Source organism: Pleurodeles waltl, chromosome 9 (genome assembly GCF_031143425.1).
Source record: "Pleurodeles waltl isolate 20211129_DDA chromosome 9, aPleWal1.hap1.20221129, whole genome shotgun sequence".
Lineage (NCBI taxonomy): Eukaryota > Metazoa > Chordata > Amphibia > Caudata > Salamandridae > Pleurodeles > Pleurodeles waltl.
The window spans coordinates 652132715-652156166 of NC_090448.1; the positions used below are offsets into that span (position 1 = coordinate 652132715).

At 42.8% G+C, this 23452-nt stretch overlaps 2 protein-coding genes across 3 annotated transcripts in view; one reads left to right on the forward strand and one right to left on the reverse strand.

Moving 5' to 3' along the window:
* The window catches only part of TRAPPC6A (trafficking protein particle complex subunit 6A), a 111797-nt gene extending 100559 nt beyond the window's left edge, over positions 1-11238 (reverse strand). Inside the window, exon 1 of the mRNA XM_069207704.1 lies at positions 10650-11238. Within this exon, the coding sequence (XP_069063805.1) occupies positions 10650-10730 (81 nt within the window). The 5' untranslated portion in view covers positions 10731-11238. The remainder of the gene's footprint in view (positions 1-10649) is intronic.
* Positions 11239-11503: 265 nt separating this feature from the next.
* Positions 11504-23229, forward strand: BLOC1S3 (biogenesis of lysosomal organelles complex 1 subunit 3). Of its 2 annotated transcripts, none has more exons than XM_069207706.1 (2): positions 11504-11759; positions 22347-23229. In XM_069207706.1, exon 2 carries the CDS (start codon positions 22365-22367, stop codon positions 22932-22934), a length of 570 nt encoding a protein of 189 aa, XP_069063807.1. In that variant the 5' UTR covers positions 11504-11759; positions 22347-22364; the 3' UTR covers positions 22935-23229. The 2 variants fall into 2 exon arrangements, with proteins under 2 accessions (XP_069063807.1, XP_069063806.1); XM_069207705.1 differs by having other exon boundaries at positions 11508-11763.
* The last annotated feature ends 223 nt before the right edge of the window (positions 23230-23452 follow it).

Genomic DNA, 23452 nt, shown 5'->3' on the forward strand with positions numbered 1-23452 from the left:
GCGATATACGTGCTCCCCTAAGGCAGATAATGCTCATATTTGAATATGGATTGAAGTGAATGAAAACAGCGTTTAAATGCTGCGGAGAGTGTTTTAAACGTCATTTGGCGTACTTTAGCATACAAGCGAGCAAGTGATATTTATGTTGAAAATTAATGGTTAATGAGCTAGGAAATGCTTCAGAACAGTAGGAAATGTGCTGTTATCAACTTTTCCATCATTGTCATACTTCATAGTTGTTTATATGCATCATCACTTTCTCAGCTCAAATAAGCCTTTTAGAGCGATAGTCGTGCTCTCCTATTGCAGAAAATGCTCATATTTGAATCTGGATTGAAGTCAATGAAAACAGCGTTTAAAGGCTGTGGGCAATGTTCCTCTGTTTTCTCTAACTGGGGTGTAGGTGGCACTTAACAGGTCATGTCCTTGGGGTGTGCAACCAGGTCACAAAACTGTCTTGATGCCCTATTGCATGGAGCAATGATATCCCTTTTTTGCTTTAGTGGTATGGAGAGGCTAATGCCAAAGATCTTGGCTAGTTATGCGCTGCGCGCGCGTGAATGGTCAATTTCTTGGCGCATGTATCCTTGGCTGCAGCGCACAGAGACCGCACACTGCTGCACACAGTGGAAAAAAATTAGAGGGAACATTGCTGGCCGGAGTCAGAAATCTGACTAAAGCTGGGGGAGAAAAAGTCACAAGTGGAGGCCATCTATCACAGGATTAACTCTATCTGAGCCTGGGTGTCCATTTAAAGACACTGCCTGATGGGAAAAAGACCAATTTCCCTCAAAGGTTTTCCCCTCTTTACAGATCACACAGTAATGTCCTAGACAAGCTAAAACTCAGTAGGTAAAATTCACACGTGTGGCAGCCCTAACCGAAAAACTCACACTTGAAGCGTTGCAATTTGTGCACCTAATGGCATCATGAAGCCCAAGATATACATGTTTAAACCCACTGCTATAGTGACCTGCAAACAGAGAAGGGCACAAAAAGGCAGAAATGGCTTTATTTGTACCGGTGTTAGGTGATGGGTTCCTTTTTATTAAAAGGACAACGGTGAGAGTGAGATAAATGTAACTAAACATGAAGGAGATTTTATCACTTCTCTACTTATGCACTTTCCTTGTTTCTTGACTTTACAGTTCATGTAACAATTAAATAAGCAAGACCCCCAAAACGAAGAACACCCTCACTGCACAGACCCATGTTTTATTTCACTTTAGTAGTTTTATGTAGCACTTTTGCATACACCAAAGCCAGGTAACAAAGCAATGAGGTGAAGAAACAGGTAAAACTTCCACTTCACGCTACAGGAATATGGTAACAGCGAAAGCAATATATAGATTGTAATTCTGAATTCATCTAGGTAAGTATTTAGGAATGTTTATTAAAAGAGAAATCGAATTATTTTACATAAACATATAAAGATTGGTTTCTGCAAAGCTGCAGAAAGTGCAGGATAATGAAAGTACTCAACCATTGGTAAAGTAAATAGGTCCAGCTATATTTAAAGAGGCATTCGCACTACCTTTTACATGCCCTTTGAGTTTTGAAAAAGTGCAAACAGCATTCTACTGATTCAGGCTGCAGTACCTTATGCAATTGCTAGAGGTCAGAGACTGGCTATAGAATGACAGTGCAAACATAAACACACACAAATGTGCTCTTGTGCATGCTTGAATGTGTATGTATTAGCACTTTAAAGCAAGCTCAGCTAGAAAGTGAGAAGTCTGACATGCCCGTAGAGTGAGACAGTTGCCTATGAGGGGTGTTTCAGTTCTGTCAGTAGTGTGAGACTGTTATTCTATTAGGTTTCCAAAAATACTGTGAGTGAAGTGTGATTTCTAGACGACGAGGGGTGTGAAACTGCTGTGTGTAAGGCTTCTTGCAGTGTTGAATACTAAAGCTGCGAGTTTATGTTGAAGTTTCCCTCAGGACCACTAAAGCTTGGCGGGAGCTGCAATGGAACCAGCAACTGAGCTAAAAAAAAATGTATAAGTGCCTGGTGGCTGGGAATACCGGTTTCGTTGGGTAAAATAGTGTTTTTAAAGGATGCTACACGAAAAAAACGAACTACCAAGAACGCAACCAGGGGTTTTACACATGGGAAACCTACACACTACCACTGTGTGTTCTGTATATGGGATGATCCATGACATGAGCTCTTGTCAGACAGCTAAAACAATCAAAGTGTCGAATTAGAGAGGGAATTAGGATAAGAACAGAGTGCACACATTTGAAGTTTACTCTGGCTGTAAAGAGCAATCAGTGAAGAGGTGGTTTATCATAGCAGCTGGAGTAGGTTATACATGTAAATCTGGTCCTAGAAGAAAGTTTCTTGGTCAAGCCAATGTGAAAGTTTCTTAGTCAAAAGAAACCTAGTAACGGTATTTATCAAGGAAGTTCAAAATAGAGGTGGCAGGGATCCAGATCTAGAGCTGGAATTATTGGAACAAGCATTTGTAGGGTAAGGAGGAGGAGAGAGTGACAATGGGAGCGGATAGAAGGGAATGCAGTCATACAATGCTTTCTTGCCACTACAACACAGGCAGGGAAGCTACAGGACTTAAAGACAATATGTCTGTTCGATGGCAGAGGTTAATCATAACTTCCCAAGTGTTGTATGATGAATAAGGGTGCACCTATACAAACAAATCTTGCTCGAAAGGAGCTAGCAGTGGAGCTGCTGAAGGTGTCAAAAATCGGTGGCAGGGCAGATTCCATAACTTCAGAGAACAATATAGGCGGATAACGAGTTGGTAAGCAGGTGAATGAGTCAGCCACAAAGCAGGACTTTTTTACCCCCAGAAACGCCAGCACTGAGTCATCAGTATTTCTAGATCAGAGATGGGTTTAGGACAAGGAAGAAAACTCTAGCTACTTAATTGAGGAGAGGAAATACACCACCAGCTCAAAAAAGAAGGAGGGAAAAAGTGATTTAGGTGTGAAAAAAGACAGAAGTGAGCAGGCCAACTCCAATAAGCTGTAGGATAGCATTTTTCGAAGTAAAGGGTAAAGATGTACAGGAAAATAAGCATAACGGAAAATGAAGGGAAAAGCTACAAGAAGGGTGCACCATGGTCAGTTCTATGATGATCCGAGTCCTAATTATCTCTTATTGTTGGTGCAGCAGCTCATAATTATTTAAAGTGAGTTGTTTTTAGAAGGGCATAATATTGAGCTCGCTCGAAAATGTGGTGAGGGAAAGTGAGTAATACAGATGATAAGAAGAAAGTTTCAGATCGTTAGTGTGCTGTTAGAAAAGGATTGACTCAAAGTATGTGGCTTCTGCAGTTTGGAGATCCTCGGTTCAGGGTCTCTTAGTACAGAAAGTTCTGAAGCTCTCATATATGTTGCATCTGCCAGCCATTTATTTCAATGAGTTTAGGAGGAGCACTTTGCAAGTTTAGTAGACCATATGTAATATGAACCATGCTCCAATTCAGAGCACTACACTAAAATTATCACTGTGGCGAAGTAGGTGAACTGTCCACACCCACCAGGCTTACTGCTGTAAGTTGTTCAACCTTCAGTTGTGCCAAGAAGGATCTGGAAGTGCCACAAGGATAAAACTGTTGTAGTCTAGTATTGAAATGACCAGTGCCTGAAGCACTAGTAGCAGGGCGTCTATTAAATGGAATATGTCCCTCATTCAGCAGAGTTAGAATCACATAACTTTTTATCACGTGTTTTTATTGAGATTAGGTCGAAATAAGCTATCAAGTTTAACACATAGATTCCACACTAGTGACTATAGTTGGTTTGATTCCCAGTACTTAATGGACAGGTTCCAAGTTAAAGAGGATTCCTATGACTTCTGGTTAGTTTTACAAAGGGATAACACATCCAGCTCTAAATTCTACCTAAGCAATTAGGAAGTTGGGAGCGTTATAACACTTTATTGCCATTCTTAGGTTACTCAACTGCCATCAATTTCCTATGAACACACCTAGGTACCTAGGTGATCCATGTAACTGCTGAGCAATGGTGTGAAAGGATGAGCCATGAGAAATCCTACATGGAGCTGCCACAGAAGAGAACTTATAATAATTTATATTTACCACTTGAGCAGTGACAGAAGAATAAAGCATGCAATTCAAGAACAGTTCGATGCCAAAACATGTCTTGATGCTGTGTAGACAGGTGTGGTCGTCTACTGAATCTCAAGAGTGCCAACAAATCCAGGAAGAAGGGCAGGACTCTAGCTGTCAGGAATTGATTATGAACTAGTTGGAGGGTAACTGTTTAAGTGAAGCAAGTTCATCGGAAAGCTGAACCGTCATCAAATCGTTTTCCTCACATTCTTTTTCTCCAGGAAGTCTGTGATGTGGTGGAATGTAAGGAGTTGGCATGGGGCCCAGTTAGAGACTTGGAGCTTCCGTCGCTAATATCTCTGTCCCCACATTCTCCTTCAGAACAAAAGTTATCATACATGTCCCCTAGCCCGATATTACAGAGCAGAGCTCCTCTTCCAATTGAAGTGATTGTGAAAGGAAATAAAAGGTAAAAATAAAATGGTTTCAAAGGTAATAACTCAAAATGGATCTGGGTCAGTAGAAATCGACAAAGGAAAATTGGGAAGTGTAAAGGGTTCTTCGTTAATTCACTAAAATAATCAAGACGAGGTAGAGGAACACTCGGTGGTTTATTCTAAAAAAACAAACATTTCCAAAAAAATTGACAGGCCCCACAAATAGACCCTGGAACAATGTGAGATATTTTATTTAGGTCCTCTCACCTGACTCTTGCCGCATTAACATATTAGACAACTAAAATGGATGTGCAAGTGGACATATTAAATCAAATGGCCACCTCCACTGTGGTACTGACTGGAGGCTAGCAGACTTAAATAATCTGATTACTAGAGTGCAATTATATGCGGTTTCAGCTACCACAGACTGTACTTGTGCACCAGTGGGAAATAAACTTGCAACAATTCCTGAGGTATTTTCTACATTATTAGAAGATCTAAAATAAATGTAAGGTTCTCTCAGTATAACAGAGGAGTACCATTGGGTCAGGTGAAACACCAACAAAATGGGGGCAAGTAGGAGCTCAAATAAAATAGCCGGATACGACGAACAGGAAAAGAAGGAGGGTTTCTGATATGATGAACCACAATCCCAAACTGTAACGTCTATGGAACCCAAAGATTCATCCATCGTGCCCTCAGAAATACTATGTGAGGAAAGCACCAGTGAAGTTCAAACTATCCAACAAGGATGCTCAGACTTAAAAAATGATGAGAAAACAGAGGAAGAAATTGTGTAAGGCAAGGAATAAACAAAGATCAAGTATAGCAAGGACGTACGGATTAATTACAATGAAGCAAAGGAACAGCGAAACAATACGCATGAGGAAGTAGTAACTGAGGACAACAATAATCCATGGTAAATAACACTAAATTCTTTCCACAGTTTAATAAGGCGCAGGATGTTACCTAAAGAAGTACCAGCTAACTCTGATTATTCCTACAAAATCACCCCTACGTACAGATGAAAGAATTATAAAGGAACAAAATCAGGAAACTGCAGAGCATAGGGAGGGCAGGGCTAAAAAAATCCACTCGACCACTCGCATTGGCGAGTCTTATTTGATCAGGTTGAGCTATTTTTAATACTTACTCGACCCTTCTGGAGAGTGGACACTGAACAGGTGTTCTGTTCAGTTGAATAGTGGAGGGGCAATACAAGATGCCTTTAAATCTTGTTCTCATGTTACATTTGTTCGGTGTTCATTGACAGAGATCAAAAGTCAGTTTTTCTTACAATTAATTTTCTTTCTGACTGCAGAGTTCCAGGACTTTGTAAGGTGAACTGTGTGACCTGCTGCTCAGAATGTAAAATAAAAGGATGCAGGATATCAGGTTTTTCCTAAATCACAACATTTAAATGACTAAGTCAACTGTGCAAACATTTCAAAATATGTTTCAGTAGTTGTGAAAGGCCTTTTTTTATATTTCTGTGTGATGAAAAAAATATTTTAATAGGATGAAAACAGATCAGAATACTTTGTGTTGATGTGCAAAGGATATGTTTTCTGAAACCCAATTTTCAAAGATTAATACACTATATATTTATATCAGTAAAGCTGCAAGTTAGTGGAGAGGTTTTTAGACATTTCTTGGAAAGTTACTGTGTGTAGATGACAATATGTTACCACATCATCATTTAGTAATATATTTATAAAAATTGAGTGTTTAAACAAAATGAGAAACACTCCTGCCCTAATGGCAATGTTGTTAGTAAACTAAAAGAAGTCCTAGGTTATGTGGGCTAGACGTCATGTTTATGTGGACTAGATTCTTGTGATGCATGCAGCAAACTTTAGTCTATTTAATCAAACAAAAGAGGTCTTTTGTACTGCTGAAATGCTGAACTCACATATTTGAAAGTGCAATCATATGTGAGAATGAAGAAAAAGGTGATTCTCTGTAAACTATTTTCCTAGGATCACACAATTTGAGACCAGGTTATGGGTCAAGTACATTACAGTTAGGTTGTGTAGATTATTTAAGTTACTCGACTTGCAGGTCTAGTAACATTTTTATGATTTTTCAAGCCCTGGCGGAGGTGCAAGTATCAAGCAACCGGAGCACTTCAGTGTATGGGCAAATGAATAATAAAGATAATAGTGATAACGTTAGAAACTATTACTAGAATTTGAATAATGGACCAGGAAATAAAGATCCAGGAGGTAAAGGGATTACAACTGATTCCTCCAGGAAGGGGGCAATAAGATCTTTTGGATCGGGGGAAATCAAGATAACTAGCCTGCCATCCGAATCCATTTCTCAAAACCTTGGGTCCTCATGCAAAACAATCTTTACTCCGATTTAGAAATCGAGAAGGTAGGCATGATATCATAAACCGAAAAAACATTTTTTAAATTATTACGGGCGATTCACGCCCTCAACAAGACAATAGTAGATATGAAATTGATTGAATTCCTAGGTTCAATGGATAATAAGGCTCAAGAATCAACTCGTGTGACCTGGACAAGAAGCCAGACCACGAAAATGGTGCTTCAGGAAAAGGAATGCTTCCTGGTTTGGGGGATTCAAATCACCATGCACCCCTCTGTAGCTTATCCAGAACCATTTGTTTCAACAACTTTGAATGTGATAAATTTAATAAAAGATTTTGAATCATTAGGTTTAAGAGTTTTAAACGCAGATATCAGCAAGCTATTCCACGTGAGTAGTCCTTTTATTCCATTGTTTCAAATTCGCTATTAGATTACACAATTGCTTCTCTCTCATTACTCAGCCTAATTACATCCTTCAAGATTGCTAAAACAGCTAACAGTTACCATGACCCACAATAAATAGTAAATATTGCCCACAATAGGCTTCATCCAAAGGCACCCATCTTCTTATAGGGAAACCTGGAAACAATTAACAATAGGAAGCTTTGTTAATCAAGGAATACAAATAAAGGTATTAAGGATTTAACCGCCATGTAAAAGCTGGTGAAGAAGGGTGAAGGGGACCCCATGGGGGCCCCTGCACTTGGCATGGGCAGTGCAGGGGCCCCAATGGACAGCCCCATCATGCTTTTCATTGCAGACAGTGAAAAGCGGGATGGGTGCTGTGGCACCCTACGCAGCGCAACATTTCCGCAGGCTTGATTATGAGCTGGTGTCAAAGTTGTGGGCTGTTCCCCGCTGGGGTGTTTCCGCCTGCTGACCCATTGGGGCAACCTGACTGCTGGAGTTTGGCGGGTGGCCTTTTTCGCCCGCCAAACTCTAAATGACTCCCTTTATGTTCAATACCTGTTCTTTTCCTAAATCTTTTACCCTGTGTAGAGGCAAACCTGAAATCCTGCCCAACTGTGATTTAAAGACTCACTTACCTAACTTTATCATCAATATGGGTTTAAATAAAGTGGCAAATTGATTACATTTATAACATGTCAAAAATGTAGGGAGATTGATGGCGAACCCTTGTATGGTATAAATTTGTCCAGCCCTACTATGAAATCTCATGGATCTAAGACAGCAGAGATGATCTGTAAAGATAAAACATTACTTTCTAAATGTTGCCTCAACAGCTCCGGAAATGAGGCTTGAGAGCTTATGGTACACAGTCTATTTAGGTACAGCCACTTTCTATGTTGCACTAGAAACTGCATCTTTCTTGATTTCACTGTCCGCAACAGGTGGCTTCTTAAAAGAGGGGCTCTGTCACAGATGGTGAATTCATACAACATAATGGTGGACGATCGACTGCACACGATAAGGAGCCACAACTGTTCAGCTCTTGCACACACCCGACCATAGCTAAGCTACTAATGATAAAGCTATTGTTAATGCAAGGACTTCCCAAGAATCCATGAATCCCTAATTTGTAGAGATGAGTGTCCAGTTTCACCAGCAAGAATTTCAGATGATTGAAATAAAGAACATCATGGAATCTACAACAAAATTAAATTATAAGTGGTTTCAAGAAACAATAACATTATGGTTATTAGAGTGTCTAAAGATCATTAGATCAATGTTACTCTTACACTTACATGATACAAATGCTTAAAGAGAAAATACAAGACCTCAAAACTTGCACTGATTTATACAAAGAAGAACATATGGAGGAGGAGGAGTCATGTTTGGCCACAAAACAGGTAGAAAACGTTGGCATCAAGGATATTAGTGCAGGCTTGTTCAGGGTGGAATCAGTTTTAAGGCTTTAGCTGAAGCCTGGGCAGGGATACTACGGTTTTTATTGGAAGGCCGAGGATGTCCGCTTCCGCAATTGTCCATAGCCAGCCTGGGTACTCCATTACACAGCCCTGGGGATACTGGGGGATGGCAGGCTACACCAGAGAACCGAGGCATGGCCCGGCTGACAAGGTCCATCTCCCAATGGGTACCAGCAGGGATCCCATGTATTGGGTTGCTCTGGCATGGTTGTTTGGGGTTCAGCTGTCATGCTGGTCCAAGCGCTCTCTGTCTTGCGGGAGCAAGTTAGTTTGCCTTGTAAGAGACAACTTATTGAGGGGCCAGCAGGGTTTCATCCGGCTCCAAGTCAATTCAATCAGTCGATGCCTCAAGGGGCCTGGGGGTGGGTCAATTATGACTCCTTTTGTTTATTTGGTATTTGCTAGGACTTTTTCCATGTAAGATTAGGAAATATTTGCTAGGAATTTCTTGTATTAGCTATGTCCATGTGATAATCACAATGCTGTTCTGTACATATCCTAACTCAACATGAGAAAGAAAAATGTGTTGTGTTTATGAGATGTAATAAATATGGCCAGAGAATGTTTTATTCTCTAATACAATAATGGCATCTTGTATTGTGTCCTTACAGAATCAGTCATGGATCTGTGGGTGTATAATGCCTGAGTGATTTGAGATATGACCGGTCTTGCTGCGGTCCACCACCTATTAGTGAAGAATATCTGTTATTAACGATCTACTTTAATACTTTGACTCATGTTCCCATTCTTCACCAGTTGTTCTCCACTTGTCACCATATGTAGAAAGGATACATGGTAGAAATAGGTTTCAATAAATGTTTTGCAACATCAACGCCTCATCCATCCAGTGTCTACATTAGCTCTATCATCCCTCTCTCCATCCTTTGCTTGTTCTCCAGCCTAAAATGCTGACCTATGGTAAATCTGTGATGTAAGTGACACTACCACAGCCCTACTACCAGACATCTCCACTGTAACAATGTGTTCCTTGTAGATTTGTTTAATCCATTGAGCCTGACAATAACTTAAGCTTGCAGACATTTTAGCTGTACACATGATCCAAGCTCCAGAGTGGTGATGTGAATTCGAGTGGGCAAACAAAGAGCACCTCTCCTTAAGAGAGTGGCTATTGTCTTCTCTTTCTGAATTTTTGTGCCACTGGTGCCGGTGCTAGAGTGATTAATAGGTAAGTGACTAGCATTTTTACCACTTGCTTCCTTCAAGGGGCGATGCCAGTTGGTCTCCCCTATGTTAAACGGTTCTGCCCCTTTTGCGTTGCACGCCTATAGTTTATGTAAAGGTTAGAAAAGAAGGACGGTGTGCGAACTGGTAAGAGCGCATGGGTGAATCCTACAGAGGTTAGCTTGCCTGTAAGAAAGAGTTTATTAACCCAGTTGCCCGAGGATCTGTGAAGTGTTGGTACAAGGTCTGCCACGCTAGAAGTCCACAAAGTTGCCCAGCTTCTGTTCAGGAGAAAATATACCAACTACCTGATAATCCGAGCCTCAGGGGAAGAGCTGTCACCTTCATTTTTTAACACCTTTTTTATTGTTTTATATAACAAAGCAACCAAAATGAGCATATACCAGTTAAGGTGACTTCACAGCGACACGTCTTACAAATGAAGCCTGACTAATCAGATGCTAACTAAAGTGAATAACCAGGAGATTTCAACGTTTTGAAATGACTGGAATCTTCATCAAAACCTGTGACTTTTGACCATATGTATGAGAAAATGTGCTCCAGAACTGTACTATTTAGCCCATTGTTTTTAGCTTTCTTAGTTAGAACCTTCCTGCCTCAGTCGCTGCAATTGGGATGTATATTTTAGTATTACTTTCAAAGTTATCCAGCCACAGCTTCATATGACCCATTACACGCGTGTGTACGCTATCGTAATAAAAGAAAGCTTTGAAACAAACACAAACACCCACTGCCCAGCCTCACCTGCTCATCCTGTTTCTGGGATTTGTACACATGGGCCACCATCTCCATGTGCAGAAACTCAAACAAGGTCTCATCAGCCATCAAGAATGTCTCCAATCGTTGTCACTTTCAGGAGCGACTCTCAGCTTTATATAATTTCTTGCCTCCTTAAGTAATAATCACTGGTCAGCATAAATTGCTTCATTTATTACAGATTATTTGCAGCATCTGTCTTCGGTTCATAACGTCATCTCCCACAAAGCATGTCAAAATACGAGAGAGATCTGCGCATTTCTACAGTGACCTCCCCGTTGCCTCCATTAGGTGTAACTAGGTACTGACGTTCGCTAGTAATAGCTGCTGCCTTCTCAGTGGTTTCAGGTACATCCACCTCTGCAAACACGTCGTCTTCGATAAAGGAGGGTGCTGTTAAATCACCAACGACCACTCCGCTCTACGGTGACCTCATTTTCATAATTACCCAGGTCCATCCGCTACTAGAACTAGAAACCTCTGTCACCAGTCTCTTTTAAAGGAAGTCTTGTATTTCGTAATAACGATACAGTTTAAAACAGCACCGCAAAGCAATACCAGACATATACTCTCAACCAACCACCGAGGCGGTAACGTGCTCTGTTAGACGTGGGAAAGTGTGATGATCTTCGATTGGTTGAAGGAACCATTGTCATGTGAATGGCTAAGTGAGTCCTTGTTGTTGATTGATTGCGTGGTCTCTGAGACTGTACTATCGCTTATGATTGGCTATGGCGGAGATTACAGTATAAACACTTATCCCACAGTAGCTTGTGTGTTTTTTATTCCCCTTGTTACTCCGTTGTTAGCCTCTGCCTGTCTACTTCTGACGCAGCCGAGAGGACAGCATTGACTTGTATTATAGAATTAGCACTGGAATATACATCCCAAAGAGAACTTAAAATCCGCCTCGCAGTCACTTCTTTGGCACATGATATTCTTCCGGTCTTTAACTGTGTCACGCGCGCATCACTCTCTCTGAGAGGCGCTTTCGACCACACTAACACATTTGCAGTGACTCCGCCCCGAAGCCCTTGACACTTGCCGGCCCGGCCCCACTCTATCTCTACCCCCTTTCTCATATGAAACAGCTAGGAAGTAGGTGAGTTTGACTTGTATGCCCCCCCCCCCCCCTCGTTTATTTCGCTGTATGCATGCTCGGCTTCAATCTCTCCGGGCTCCATAGGTCGGCACACATACTGGTTGCAGTAGGACCGGACCTGGCTGGAGTGACCGTTCCGTAGCCGAACTGCGCGATGGAATGAGCTTGATTTCGGGAAGATGAAATGGAGCGTTTGTATTAGCTTTATCAACCTCTGTGAAGTAACTTGGACTTCAATCAACGTTTATTTATTTTCGCTGGGAAGTACGCTTTATAGGTCTCGCCAGCGGTGTCGATAAAAAAACTATAGAGCCACTGGAATTGTGTGACCGCGACGTTTTTTATTTAAATATCGATTTGCTGCGTTTGCCTTTAATGCTTCATCTGCTGCATAATCTGTAGATTTTAACAAAAAAATGTTTTAAACTCAAACGGTTCAAAAGACACAGCAACATGTTGCCGCACACTGGAAGGCCCTTTGCAAAGGTTGACCCGTCCCTTTCTGTTACTTATTTGAGGTTTTATTTATGTTCAGATAGTGTTAACAAGGGTAACAAGCATTTGCAATGCAATGGGTCTCGTGTTTTCTCAAGTGAAAGCTATTAGCTTTGTAAACTCTTAACACGGACTATTCTTGACACATAAACTGAAAAGGAGAACAGTTTCACATAAGCGAGCCGATGGCCGCCATGAGCGCAAAGCAAATACACAAAAGGAAACAGAAGTTTGCTCATAGTGAAACACATCGGCAAAAGTGCAATTATCCATGTAACCGACAAAAGTGCAAATATCCATGTAACAGGGTTAATGTCATGCAAAGCATGACTACTACCCAGTGAGGTCGCACTGCCTACAAAATAAAGAGAAGTAGTAGTCCAGAAACCATATGGAATTAATGGATCCTCATATGTTTTCAGTAGTTGGCCGGTGCACTCGAGGCAGGCTAAGCACCGGAAAAGGTATGACGAATGCATGCCTTACACTAATGAAATGAAGCGAATTATAAAAGGCAAGCTCACGAACCAACCAAAGTGATGGGCCTTACATGGGCGTGGTTACAAGCCCGTAGAGCGATAACAATAGGGGCAGAGCGCTTTGCGTTCGACCCTTAAAACTACAAATTAAGGAAGTAATACTATTTCAAAATGCGCAGTATTACACTGCATAATTTGCTTGGTCTTGCTACATAATTTACACACCCTGCCACATAATTCTACCCCCCTTCCCCTGCATAATTCCACTGACCTTGCCTACAATACAGTATACAGAGAGGGCTATGGATCGGCCCTTGCTCATGGTTGGATGGCTCGCTTGCTTGTCTGTCTCTGTTCCCTGTGCCATGTTCAATGGCTTTCAGGTATTGTTTTCAGTTTCTCTCCCCCCGAGCATAACTTCTTTACTATTATGTTCACAGGCTTAGTTTTATCTTTCTACTGATGTTAGATTACTATTTAGGCCTGGGCTTTGACAGTATAGCTGCCAAATTGATTTTGTTTTGGCGGTGATAAACTACCTCAACCCTCCCTTCTTTTAGTTATCACTTTCTTTTGGGGGGTGGGTAAATGTCCTTCAACAACACCAACTCTCTTGATATAGATAGAGTGGAACTTTGGATCTGGCCATTTAAAATACTGGCTTAGTGCCACCAGTCTTATTCAGCCACTGGCATAAGCTTTTGTCAGTGACTTCTTGGCTCACAGCAGCATAATACTGTTGGTCTTTTGAATGAATGTTTCCCTCTCCACTCAACTGCTTGCACCCAGAACTGTTGGCTTTGCCAATTATTTAATTCTGTATTAGCGATCCGTGGCACTGTCTTGCCTTTCTTTCGCTCTCACCTCCTTTCTCTCTCCCCCGTCTCTGTCTCTTCGCCCTCTCTGCCCACCTCCATTTCACTAACACCCATCCCTTCAGTACCTTGATCTCCTGCCGTTTGTCTGTTGCCCCCAAACCTATTGCTTGGTTTGTTGTTATTATTTTTTTTTTTTTTGGAATCACATGTGAGGGCCTGGTATTTGCATATTTGCACACTGTTGCCAAGTGCTTGCTATCTAGTGCATTGGTCTCTGCCTCCCTTCCTGCATGCGTTTTATGTTTTTTTTCCTGTAACGGCATGCTGTTCCTTGGTCATTGTTGCCCCACCCATTCTTTGTTTTTCAACTGCAGTAAGTAGTGTTTATAAACAAAAAAAAAAATGTTTACCCTGCGTGGGTCTCACAGCTCTTCTTTATGTTAGCACTGATGCATTATTTTATTTTTTTTAATTTAAGGTTTTGACATCCCCATCCGCTGTACAGAAATAGTAAATTGAAAACAAGCATTGGCAAAGCCAACAGCTCTCGCCTATGGAAAAGCTATTGTCTTTGCCAATGTGTTTTAGCCAAGTTATACACAAACATGGCTGCTGTTCAGCATGGCTAAAAGTTTGTGGTATTGAGGAGTATGGAGTAGCATGGAGTGCCATTAAGTGTTGTAGTGTTACAGCGTCGTAGAATGCAGTGGTGTAAATTAGAGTGATGCAGAGTAGACTCGAGTGCATGGACGTAGAGTGCAGTGGTGCAGAGTAGAGTGGTGTAGAGTGCAGCACTGTAAAGTGGTGCAGAGTAGAGTGTCATAGACTACAGTGCTGTGGAGTGTAGTGGCATAGAGTGGCACCGGGTAGAGTGGTGCAGAGTTTAAGTGTAGTGAAATAGAATGTATTGGCATAAGTGGTGCAGAGCAGAGTGCATGGCAGAGAGTGAAGTGTTGCAGAGTACAGTGGCATAGAATGCAGTGGTGTAGAGTGACCTAGAGTGCAGTGGCATATTGTAGAGTATGCAGAGTAAAAAAGTGGCATAGAGGGCAGTGACGTAGAGTGCAATGGTGTACAGTGAGGTGTCATACACTGCAGTGGTTTAGAGCAGATTGATATAGAGTAGAGTAGTTTGGAGTGGTGCTGGTTAGAGTGCAGTGGCATAGAGTATAGTGGTGCAGAGTATGGTAGAGTGGACAGGCATAGAGGGCAGTGGTACAGAGTAGTGTGCAGTGGTGTAGAGTGGAGTGGCCTAGACTGAAGTGGTGCAGAGTGCATTGGCGAAGAGTGCAGTGGTGCAGAGTGCCAAAGAGTGTATTGGCATAAAGTAGAGCTGTGCACAGTAGAGTAGAGAGGTGCAGTGGCGTAGGTTAGAGTGCATTAACAAAGACTGGAGAGGTGTGGAGTGCAGTGGGTTGGAATGGTGCAGAGTAGAATGGAGTATGCATGATGTGGTATCACACTGCCATTACAGACAACACATGTTCAATCGAAATGACCATTACATTTGCACAAATATAAAGCTTTACTGATAAAAGTATATAGCACACAAATGATAATGTGTGGAAATGTCATCATACAGTTTATTGATTTGTTTTGACCATAGTAAAATATTTGTTTCCACCAGACTTCAGAAGTACAAACAATGCTTTATTTGTGCTTTCCTAATTATGATATATTCTGAATTGTCTACAGAGTTCATTAGACATTTAAACTTTTTTTGTGTGCTAAAAAAAAGACTTTCACAGCAAATTTGTCACATAAATCATCTTACTCTGAAGTCAGAAAGAAAAGTAAACCCCAAACATCCCTCAGAAGACAGAGACTGGCCTTAAGTGCACAGAAATGTGACAAGATAAGAACAAGATTTAAAGGCCTGCTTACAGAAAGGGAGAAGGATATAGTAAGGATTGCTCTTTCCGAAGGACAGACTCATTCTGGACAGCCTAAAACAAAACAAGCAAATAGAAAGCAAGCATATGCCAGTTACAAACCACAAAGCCAATGGTAGTGGCCAAAATGCATTCTCAGTGAAGCTTTTCGAATGTCCTGAAGATATCTTTAGCAAAACAGACAGCTGCTCTGCGTGGTAGGCTTCAAACTAGTGACAGTAGGTTGTGTCTTAATGTATGCACATGCATTTAGTGGCCATATTGAAACTGTGAAAAATCATTCCAAGATTGCCTGCACGTGCGTGCCTACAACATGATGCACTAACAGCCACTTTACTGTTGGAACACGAGTGACTACAGTTTTAGAATGGTAAATTAAACAAGCATTGGCAAAGCAGTAGAGCTCACTTGTGTTACCTGACACCGACCTGTACATGTTTTTGTGTGTGTGTGTATATAAATCCTCCCCCCACATGGCAGAGGCTGTGCATGTGTGCGCGTGCTTTGCAGTAACCTTTGGAAAACAAAATATTGGCACAGTCAGTAGATCGCACTAGCCTGTAGCAAAGGTGAGAACTGATTTCTTAGCCAGTGCTTGTTCCTCTGTTGAAGTCCATACTTTAAGAGATATGAGTAAACCTGGGATGGTTGGAGGGCGTTTGTGACAGTCAGGGGTAACTAAGAATGCTTTATGAAAAGTGTGGCTTACGTAATTAGGGTCATGAAACCTAATACATCTGGATCGTATGTCTGACAAATTACTACCCGAATTCCGCGATGTCACTTCATGAGATCAGCACCTCCTCTATCGTGCTAGTTTGTTCAGTGTAAGGCATAAATAGCTTATTCAACCCTGGTTTTAGGTCAGGTGGGAAAATGCAGCTGTCTGCCAGACTTATTGTTACCAATTCTTTACTTTAAAATATACATTGAGTGAACTTCAGCGCCACACACAGAAGTTATTTCTCTCTCTTCTTGATATGAGCTGTTTAGTGCATCATTCTACTGTGAAGGAAGTACTTCATTTGGAATGCTTGAGAGATATTTTTTATATCCCCAAATTACACTTCATGATCACGCAGTGTGTCACCTTTACTTCTTTATCCCTTAACTGTACTCTACACTTAAAACGCTGTTGTTTTTGCATCTGTTCCCCCAGTTTGTGCAAATGCAAAAGGTCTGTGTGTAACACTCTAAGCAGCATTTTGGAATGTTAACAGTGCTTATGTGTTTTAGCACTTCAATGCCACACCTATTGGACTGTGCCAGTGCTTGTTATTCTTTGCATTATGGTTTATGTGGGTTTGCATTTCCCATTATAAAAGCTGGAATAACAGATTAACAATGCAAAGAAAGGCAGTACTTTGAAGGGGTGAGAAACAGCTAAACTAAAATGCTGGTGATATATGTGGAAACCTGAAAAGATTATTTTAAGCATTACTATCTTCTTCTGCCCAGCAGGTTAACAGAAAGTCTCACCTTCGTCTGAAACGCACCGCTGTTGAGTTGAACTCGCTCATATAATTGTGGCAAATAAGGATTTTTTTTCACTGAAAGTTTATTTCAGTTCCCCACCTTCTAAATAGAGTTAGGTAACGGCAATTGTTGAGACTTACAGTGGCTATCTTCACCCCCCTTCTCCCACAACACACCCTCCAGGTGATAAGGTCCAAGGCCAGCTTCAGTGCCTGGGAGTCATTGCCTAAGCCCACCAGTTGCCTTGTCCCACTTAAAGCCCTGGGTAAAATTGGCTTGCTCTTTTTATGTACTCGGGCTGGCACCACCTAATGTATCACATTTAATGTAAACCTTTTGCCGCTTCTGACATTCGAATCTAGTAAAATTCTTTGTTTCCAAACAAATATAAACTGTACATAAATGGAAATAAAGAAGGTAATGCCTACTTAAAAAGCTATTAAAAAAAGATATGATTGCAGTATATAAATTTGTGGAGGAAGCAAAATCACAAAGAAGAAGCGACTTTTTAAACAAGTGAACCCCAGGGGAACAGTTTAATATGGAAGAAAACAGGATTATTGAAGATATTAGCTGAAACACTCCAACAATAAAAAAAAATGTCTAGCATTTGCGTGAAAAGATTTAAAATTCTATTAAAGACAGGCAAGGGTTATGCTTCTCTTTCTATGCTTTAACGTTTTAGCAGCTAATCAAAACAAAGGTTAAAACAACTACACTCCCCTGTGAGGACCTTGGTGGTAGCTGCGGCCGAAGGCTTGCCCTCTAAAGCGTCTGGTCCTGGTAAAAGGGGGACAAAGATCTTTCTTGCTGGATCCCTGTGCTTTATCCAGGTTCGCATAAGTGGCAGCAAATTTAGATAATTTCTGAGGAAAGTGGTTTCTAAGAGTAAACTTTGAGGGTCCTGATTCTGAAGTGGCCAGATTAGTGAATTTTGGGTCCATCTTAATAAGAATGGAACAACACCTTTCACTAGAAATGGTGCAGTTAGCGTTTCCCAGAAAACTCGAAGCCCGTTGAGCCCAGCCAACTAGAACTTGGGGGGTCAGTTGGAGTCCCAGATTCCTTGGGCTGGAAACCTATCACAATAATTTTAGTAAGAGTGCCTGAGACATCCAAAAGCAGGTCTTGAAATTCGTGCCAAGCACGGGCAATGCCCTTTTTTTGGGTCTTTGGAATTTCTTTTCAGGTAGGTCACCAGAGTGGGGTCTATCTCAGGGGTCTCATTGACCTTGGTAGAGAAATCTGGTTTGAGGCACTCCGATCTCAGCTGAGATCGGACGTCTTGGTCAAAACTATGGCTTATGTGGGCCTGTACATATTCTGCCACCTCTGATGCAGGGGTCCAGGAGGACGACATAGAATGAATGATATCCTCAGGCTCGAAAGTGAGGACCTTAAGAGTTTTCAAGGCTACTTGAGAGTGGTGTGATTTTATCTTCTGTTTATGGGGGATTAGGGGGTGAGGGGAGAGGGAGAGAAGATGAGTCAGAATCTTCCAGAGTACTTGTTTTGGGGAGTCGCCAGTCTGGTATGCAGCGGCAGTCCCTTTTCCAGTCCAGAGTGACCAACAAAGGATTGTGATCAGATACTGTTCGGCAGAGATATTTGGAGTTAGTTACTATGCTGTTTACGTCAGGGGATATCAGGACGACATTGAGTCGTACATGTAAGTCATATAGCAGCGAGTAGAAGGAGTAATCGCGCTCTTGTGGGTGAAGATGTCTCCAGGTGTCTATGAGACCCCAATGTCGCTTCCAATCTGCGAATCCTCTGGCCAGCTTATGTGTAGTGGAATGTCCCAAGGGGGGGTGGGATCTCTCCATTTCTGTGTCTGCGATACAGTTAAAGTCACCCCCCCATGTTTGTTGTCTGGGTGAGATGTGGCCCTAGCGTATGTGATATCGAGTTTAGAAAGGTGACTTGGTCTTGGTTAGGGGCGTATAGCCCTCCCAATGTAATGTCTCTACCTTTTAGACAACCAGCCACCAGGACATAACGTCCTTCCTTATCTATGTGTACTGCTGTTTTTTGGAACGGTACTCCTGGTCGTATCCATATCAGGACCCTTCGTGCATACGCTGAGTATGTTGCGGCGTAGATCTGGCCCCTCCATCGCTTAGTTATGGCCTTAACCTCCTTGTCTGTAAGGTGTGTTTCTTGGATGGTTGCTATATGCACTCCCCTTCTTTTAAGCAGACTATACACTTTATATCGTTTACTCATGCTGTTTAGTCCCCTAACGTTTCAGGTGAGGAATTTATAAGCTAATGATCTATCCATAGTCTGTAAATCTAAATGATTGGATTGTTCTGTCAACCCGGAGTGTCTCCATCTTGTATGGCAATAGTATTAGCCCTAGCAGTGTCAGAAGGCGGGACGGAGTTGACTTCCCCATTAGAAACCTAATAACATTAAATAAAACAATTCCCTTGAACTCACAACTCCCTCTCCCTGGGACCGGTAACAAAACTATCCCCGTCCAAACATTTACTAACTGCTTAAATATTATATGTGGAGGTGGGAGCGAGGGCCAAGGGCAGCACTCGCGGCACTCCTCCCATCGTTCGATTCTTCATCTTTGGAAAGTTCTTCCCGGCCTTGTTGAGGTAAGCTCATTTGTCCGGCTGGTGTTAGGCGCTTATACGTTTCAGCTAACTGAGTCGTGGAGCCTCAGTGCTCCCGTCTCTTGCACGCCGGTATTCTCAGTGAGTCAACAGTGCTAGAGGGTGCCAGTCAGCTGTTCGGCGCAGCCCGCCTTCCAAAGAGGACTCGTCTTTTGGTCAGGGGTCAAGGCCCCTCAAAAGATTTCATCCGATGTCCTCGGGGTGATCTTCAGCAGAGATTCAGTGGCGTTATGGGATGAGCAGTAGGCGCTGCCCGACATGGATTCCTAGTCCGAGTGAGTCTCAGAGTGGTGTGGCGATCCCGATACCCCTCCTCCTAGGGATACTGCTGCATGTACTGCCTCTCGCATTTCTTGCAATGCCTGGCGGCACAGCGGTTCTTATGCAAGTTCCTGCTTGGGCCTGCGTTGCCCCCTCCGGTCTACTAGTCTCTCTCATTCCAGACGCGTCCAGCCATTCCTGTGCCTGCTGTGGTGTGGTAAAGAAGAGCATATCATTGTTTGTGATTACTTTCAGTCTGGCTGGGAATAACATGGTGTATTGTATGCCTCTTTCTCTTAGTCGTCGTTTGATCTCAACAAAGGTGGCCCTCTGCTTCTGAGTGTCTTGTGTGAAATCCGGGAATATCATTATACGGTGGTCTCCAAGTGAGATGTCCCCTTTCATTCGCGCCTGAGTCAGGATAAAGTCTCTATCTTTAAAGTGTAGCAGTTTGGCTATGATCGGGCGTGGTCTGGCACCCGGTGGAGGGGGTTTGTTGGAATCCTGTGAGCTCGCACTGTTGCAAAATATTGCGACAGGCCCTCAGGGGCCACTTCTTCACATATCCATTGCTCCAGGTAGGATTCTGTATTAGGTGCGCCGTGCTCCGCTTTTTCAGGGAAGCCAACCAGGCGTAGGTTGCTTCTCCGCGCTCTGTTCTCAGCATCCTCTGCTTGGGTTTCAAGTACTTTAACCCGTGACGACAGTGCAGCCACCATTTTGGTTAGTGTCTGGCCTTCTGGGGCAAGTTGTTCCAGGGATTTTTCATTAGTGATCACTCTATCAGTCAGTCGCCTGTGGTCATCCCTGAGAAGTGTTAGATCCACCGATAGGGTGTCAATCTTTAGTTCTAGTGTCCAGGGTGCTCTCTTGCTGTGAGGTCCTGTTAGGTTCACCCATGTCTTCATCCCTTTGCGAGCCTCTTGCCACCTCTTCGCCAGGGCCGTTCCATTTTTTTGGTTTGCCCATGTCTTCAGCTGGCCTTGTACCTGTGTAGGATTTATGTTTTGTGTGGCGGTGGCTCGGCTGCCCCTTACTCACCCCCCCCTCCGCTACCCCAGGTCGCAGCGTCTATGCTGCGGGAGTCTTCTGTCTTCTTTGCATCGGACACAATAAACAGGGCATCCCCTGTTGCTTATATTGCCGGGTAGGATATTGTCACCGCTGATTTCTTTGGGGGGGGGCACCCAGTTTCGGTCCTGCTCGCAAAGGTTGCTCCTGCTCCCCCGCCCCGGGATCCAAATTCTCGGCCTGCCGCTGTCTCTTTCTCACTGCCTGATATCTGCGCCCAATGCTCAAGTCACCTGGGCGTTATCCAGGCCCTTCCTTCGCCGTTTCTCCGTATGACCGCTCTTCATGCTGCGCTCCTCTTCATCTTTTCGGGGGTTGGGGGGGTGGGACTCCGCTGCCCCTCGCTTGCTGTGTACTGGTGAGAGTCAGGGGTCCCGGGCTATCTTGCGCCGCAGGCCCCTTCAATTAGATCCACGTCTGCGCCCGTCATGCAGCACCTCAGGGGACTCCGGGCCTCTCCCTCCGCGGCAACACCCAGTTGGCTCTCCCACTCCAGGGCCTCGCCGCACCGCTCCCTTCTGAGCCGCGCCTCCTCAGACTTCCCGCGAGCCCCTCTAGGCAGTCCCAGTATTCGGCCTCCTCGCGCCACTCACCGGTCGGCTCTCTCTCCACTCCGGGGCCCAGCGTCTTCCTCCTTGTTCGCACCTATTGTCCCTGCGGCGCCGCCATCTTGTTTCTGTTCGGCCTTTTCGGGTCGGGCCGCCGTATGTCTCGGCTCCTCACAGGATCTTTTCAGCCTTTCGCATTTGGATTGCCTACAGTTCTGACATGTTTTCCCCCCAGACTGGGTCGATTCTGTCGGATGATCGGAGGCCGCCAGGAGCTCCGCGTTACGCGTGCTGCTCCATCGGCCTCAAGCCACGCCCCCCCTTTCCCATAATTTCCTTTATCTTTAGATTTGTTTTGAAAGAAATGTTTCTGTCAGTTTTCATTTGAAGAAAAATGAAACTTTAATAATACCCACTCTGTTGATGCTCAGTAAGAGAAAATATGAAAAATAATTCTGTAGTTCTCTTTTGAAGAAAATGTGTTATATTTTTAAAACGCTAAGGCAAACCTGTTTAGAGAAGATATGCTGTCTCATTGCAAATAACCTATATTTATTTATTGCCCTACAGATTATATGTTGTTGGTAATTTGCAGTTGTACAATGCAGGGAGGAGCCTGGTTCCTTTTACCAGGGTGTGTGGTCAGTAGGGGGTGAGCATGTCAAATTTAATAATTTAATGCAGTGACCCTTTTTGTGGGTGAGGCAGGAGGGTTGTACTAAATTGCATACACATTTATTTGTTATTAGAGGGTGATCATTGCCCCATGAAAATATACATTTGACAAGTAGCTCCCGGCAGCATGTGATATTTTGTTTTAGCCCTTGTGAGTTGCAGAAATCAATCTAATTTTGTACTGTAATAGTCTTTAATCAGTGGAACCTTCTTCTTAAGTGTGTCTGATTGTTTGTTTTAGGTTGGGATTTAAAAAAAGATGTCCTTGAACAAATACCAAACAGTGGTGCAGGGTGAGGCTTCAGAAACAGACTCTGATGATGAAACCTATCTTGGAACTATGCAACCAACTATGAGTTCCAGTGTTACTGGTATGACAATTCCTGGTGAAGCATCAGAGACGGACGAAGAAGAAGAAGTTCAGCCAACTCGCAGTATAATGGCACCAACACCGGTTGATAAGAATTTGCCTCCACTTATTGTAATCAGGAATGATGCAGCAAAATTGCCGGTAGGAATGGTGGAAAAACCAGCAATGAACATCCAGCATCCTGGGCGCTATAGCACCTTGTTGCAGCAGAAGCTTCTGGAAAGCAATACACGGCTGCATCATGATGTCAGCAGCACCATCAAGCATGTGTACCAGACAGCTACTAAAGAAATTCGCTGTGTTACCAACCAGCTCAACAACTCCCAGAGTGGAATCATAAGTGCTTCTCATAGTATTCGTCTTGTTCTGGATGACCTGAAAGCAGTGGCAGAGAAAATTGACATTATCACAAGCTGCAATTTGCTTCCCGATATACAGATAGAACCATCCAGAGTATAACAGCACAACCTTCACAGCATGATTCTGTGTGTACTTGGCAGTTGACCTTAAAAGGCCTTTATAGGTGAAGAGGTATATTCAGTTTGAGATACTCTCTCTAAGGACTGTCTCAGAGAAAATACAGCATTACTCTCTAATGCACATCTAAATTTAGTGGACAATAATTAATTGTAAGATTTTTGTATATGTATAGTCGTTGAGAACCAGAGGAGAGCTTTCACTGATTAATATCAATCAATTGCAGAACTCATAAGAGGTGGAGGTTTCAATTAAAATAAATCTGTTGTATAATGCATCATTTGCGTTGTGTCCCCAGACCTACCTCCTTGTCTAAAGTTTAAATTATATTCTGGTCACTAGCTGTAGAAGTACAAAATATCCTGAGAAGACGTAAAGCAGGATAATGAATGTCCAACTGCCAGCGCAAAAAAGGGCACCTTGAGTTTTGCATTAACATTATGGTAAGTTCCTCCTTTAAGGTTACATATGTGACAGAATGTGCTTCTATGACTAGACAA

Coding starts and splice junctions, on each gene's coding strand:
- BLOC1S3 (XM_069207706.1), top strand. CDS start 22,365: ATGTCCTTGAACAAATACCAAACAGTGGTGCAGGGTGAGGCTTCAGAA.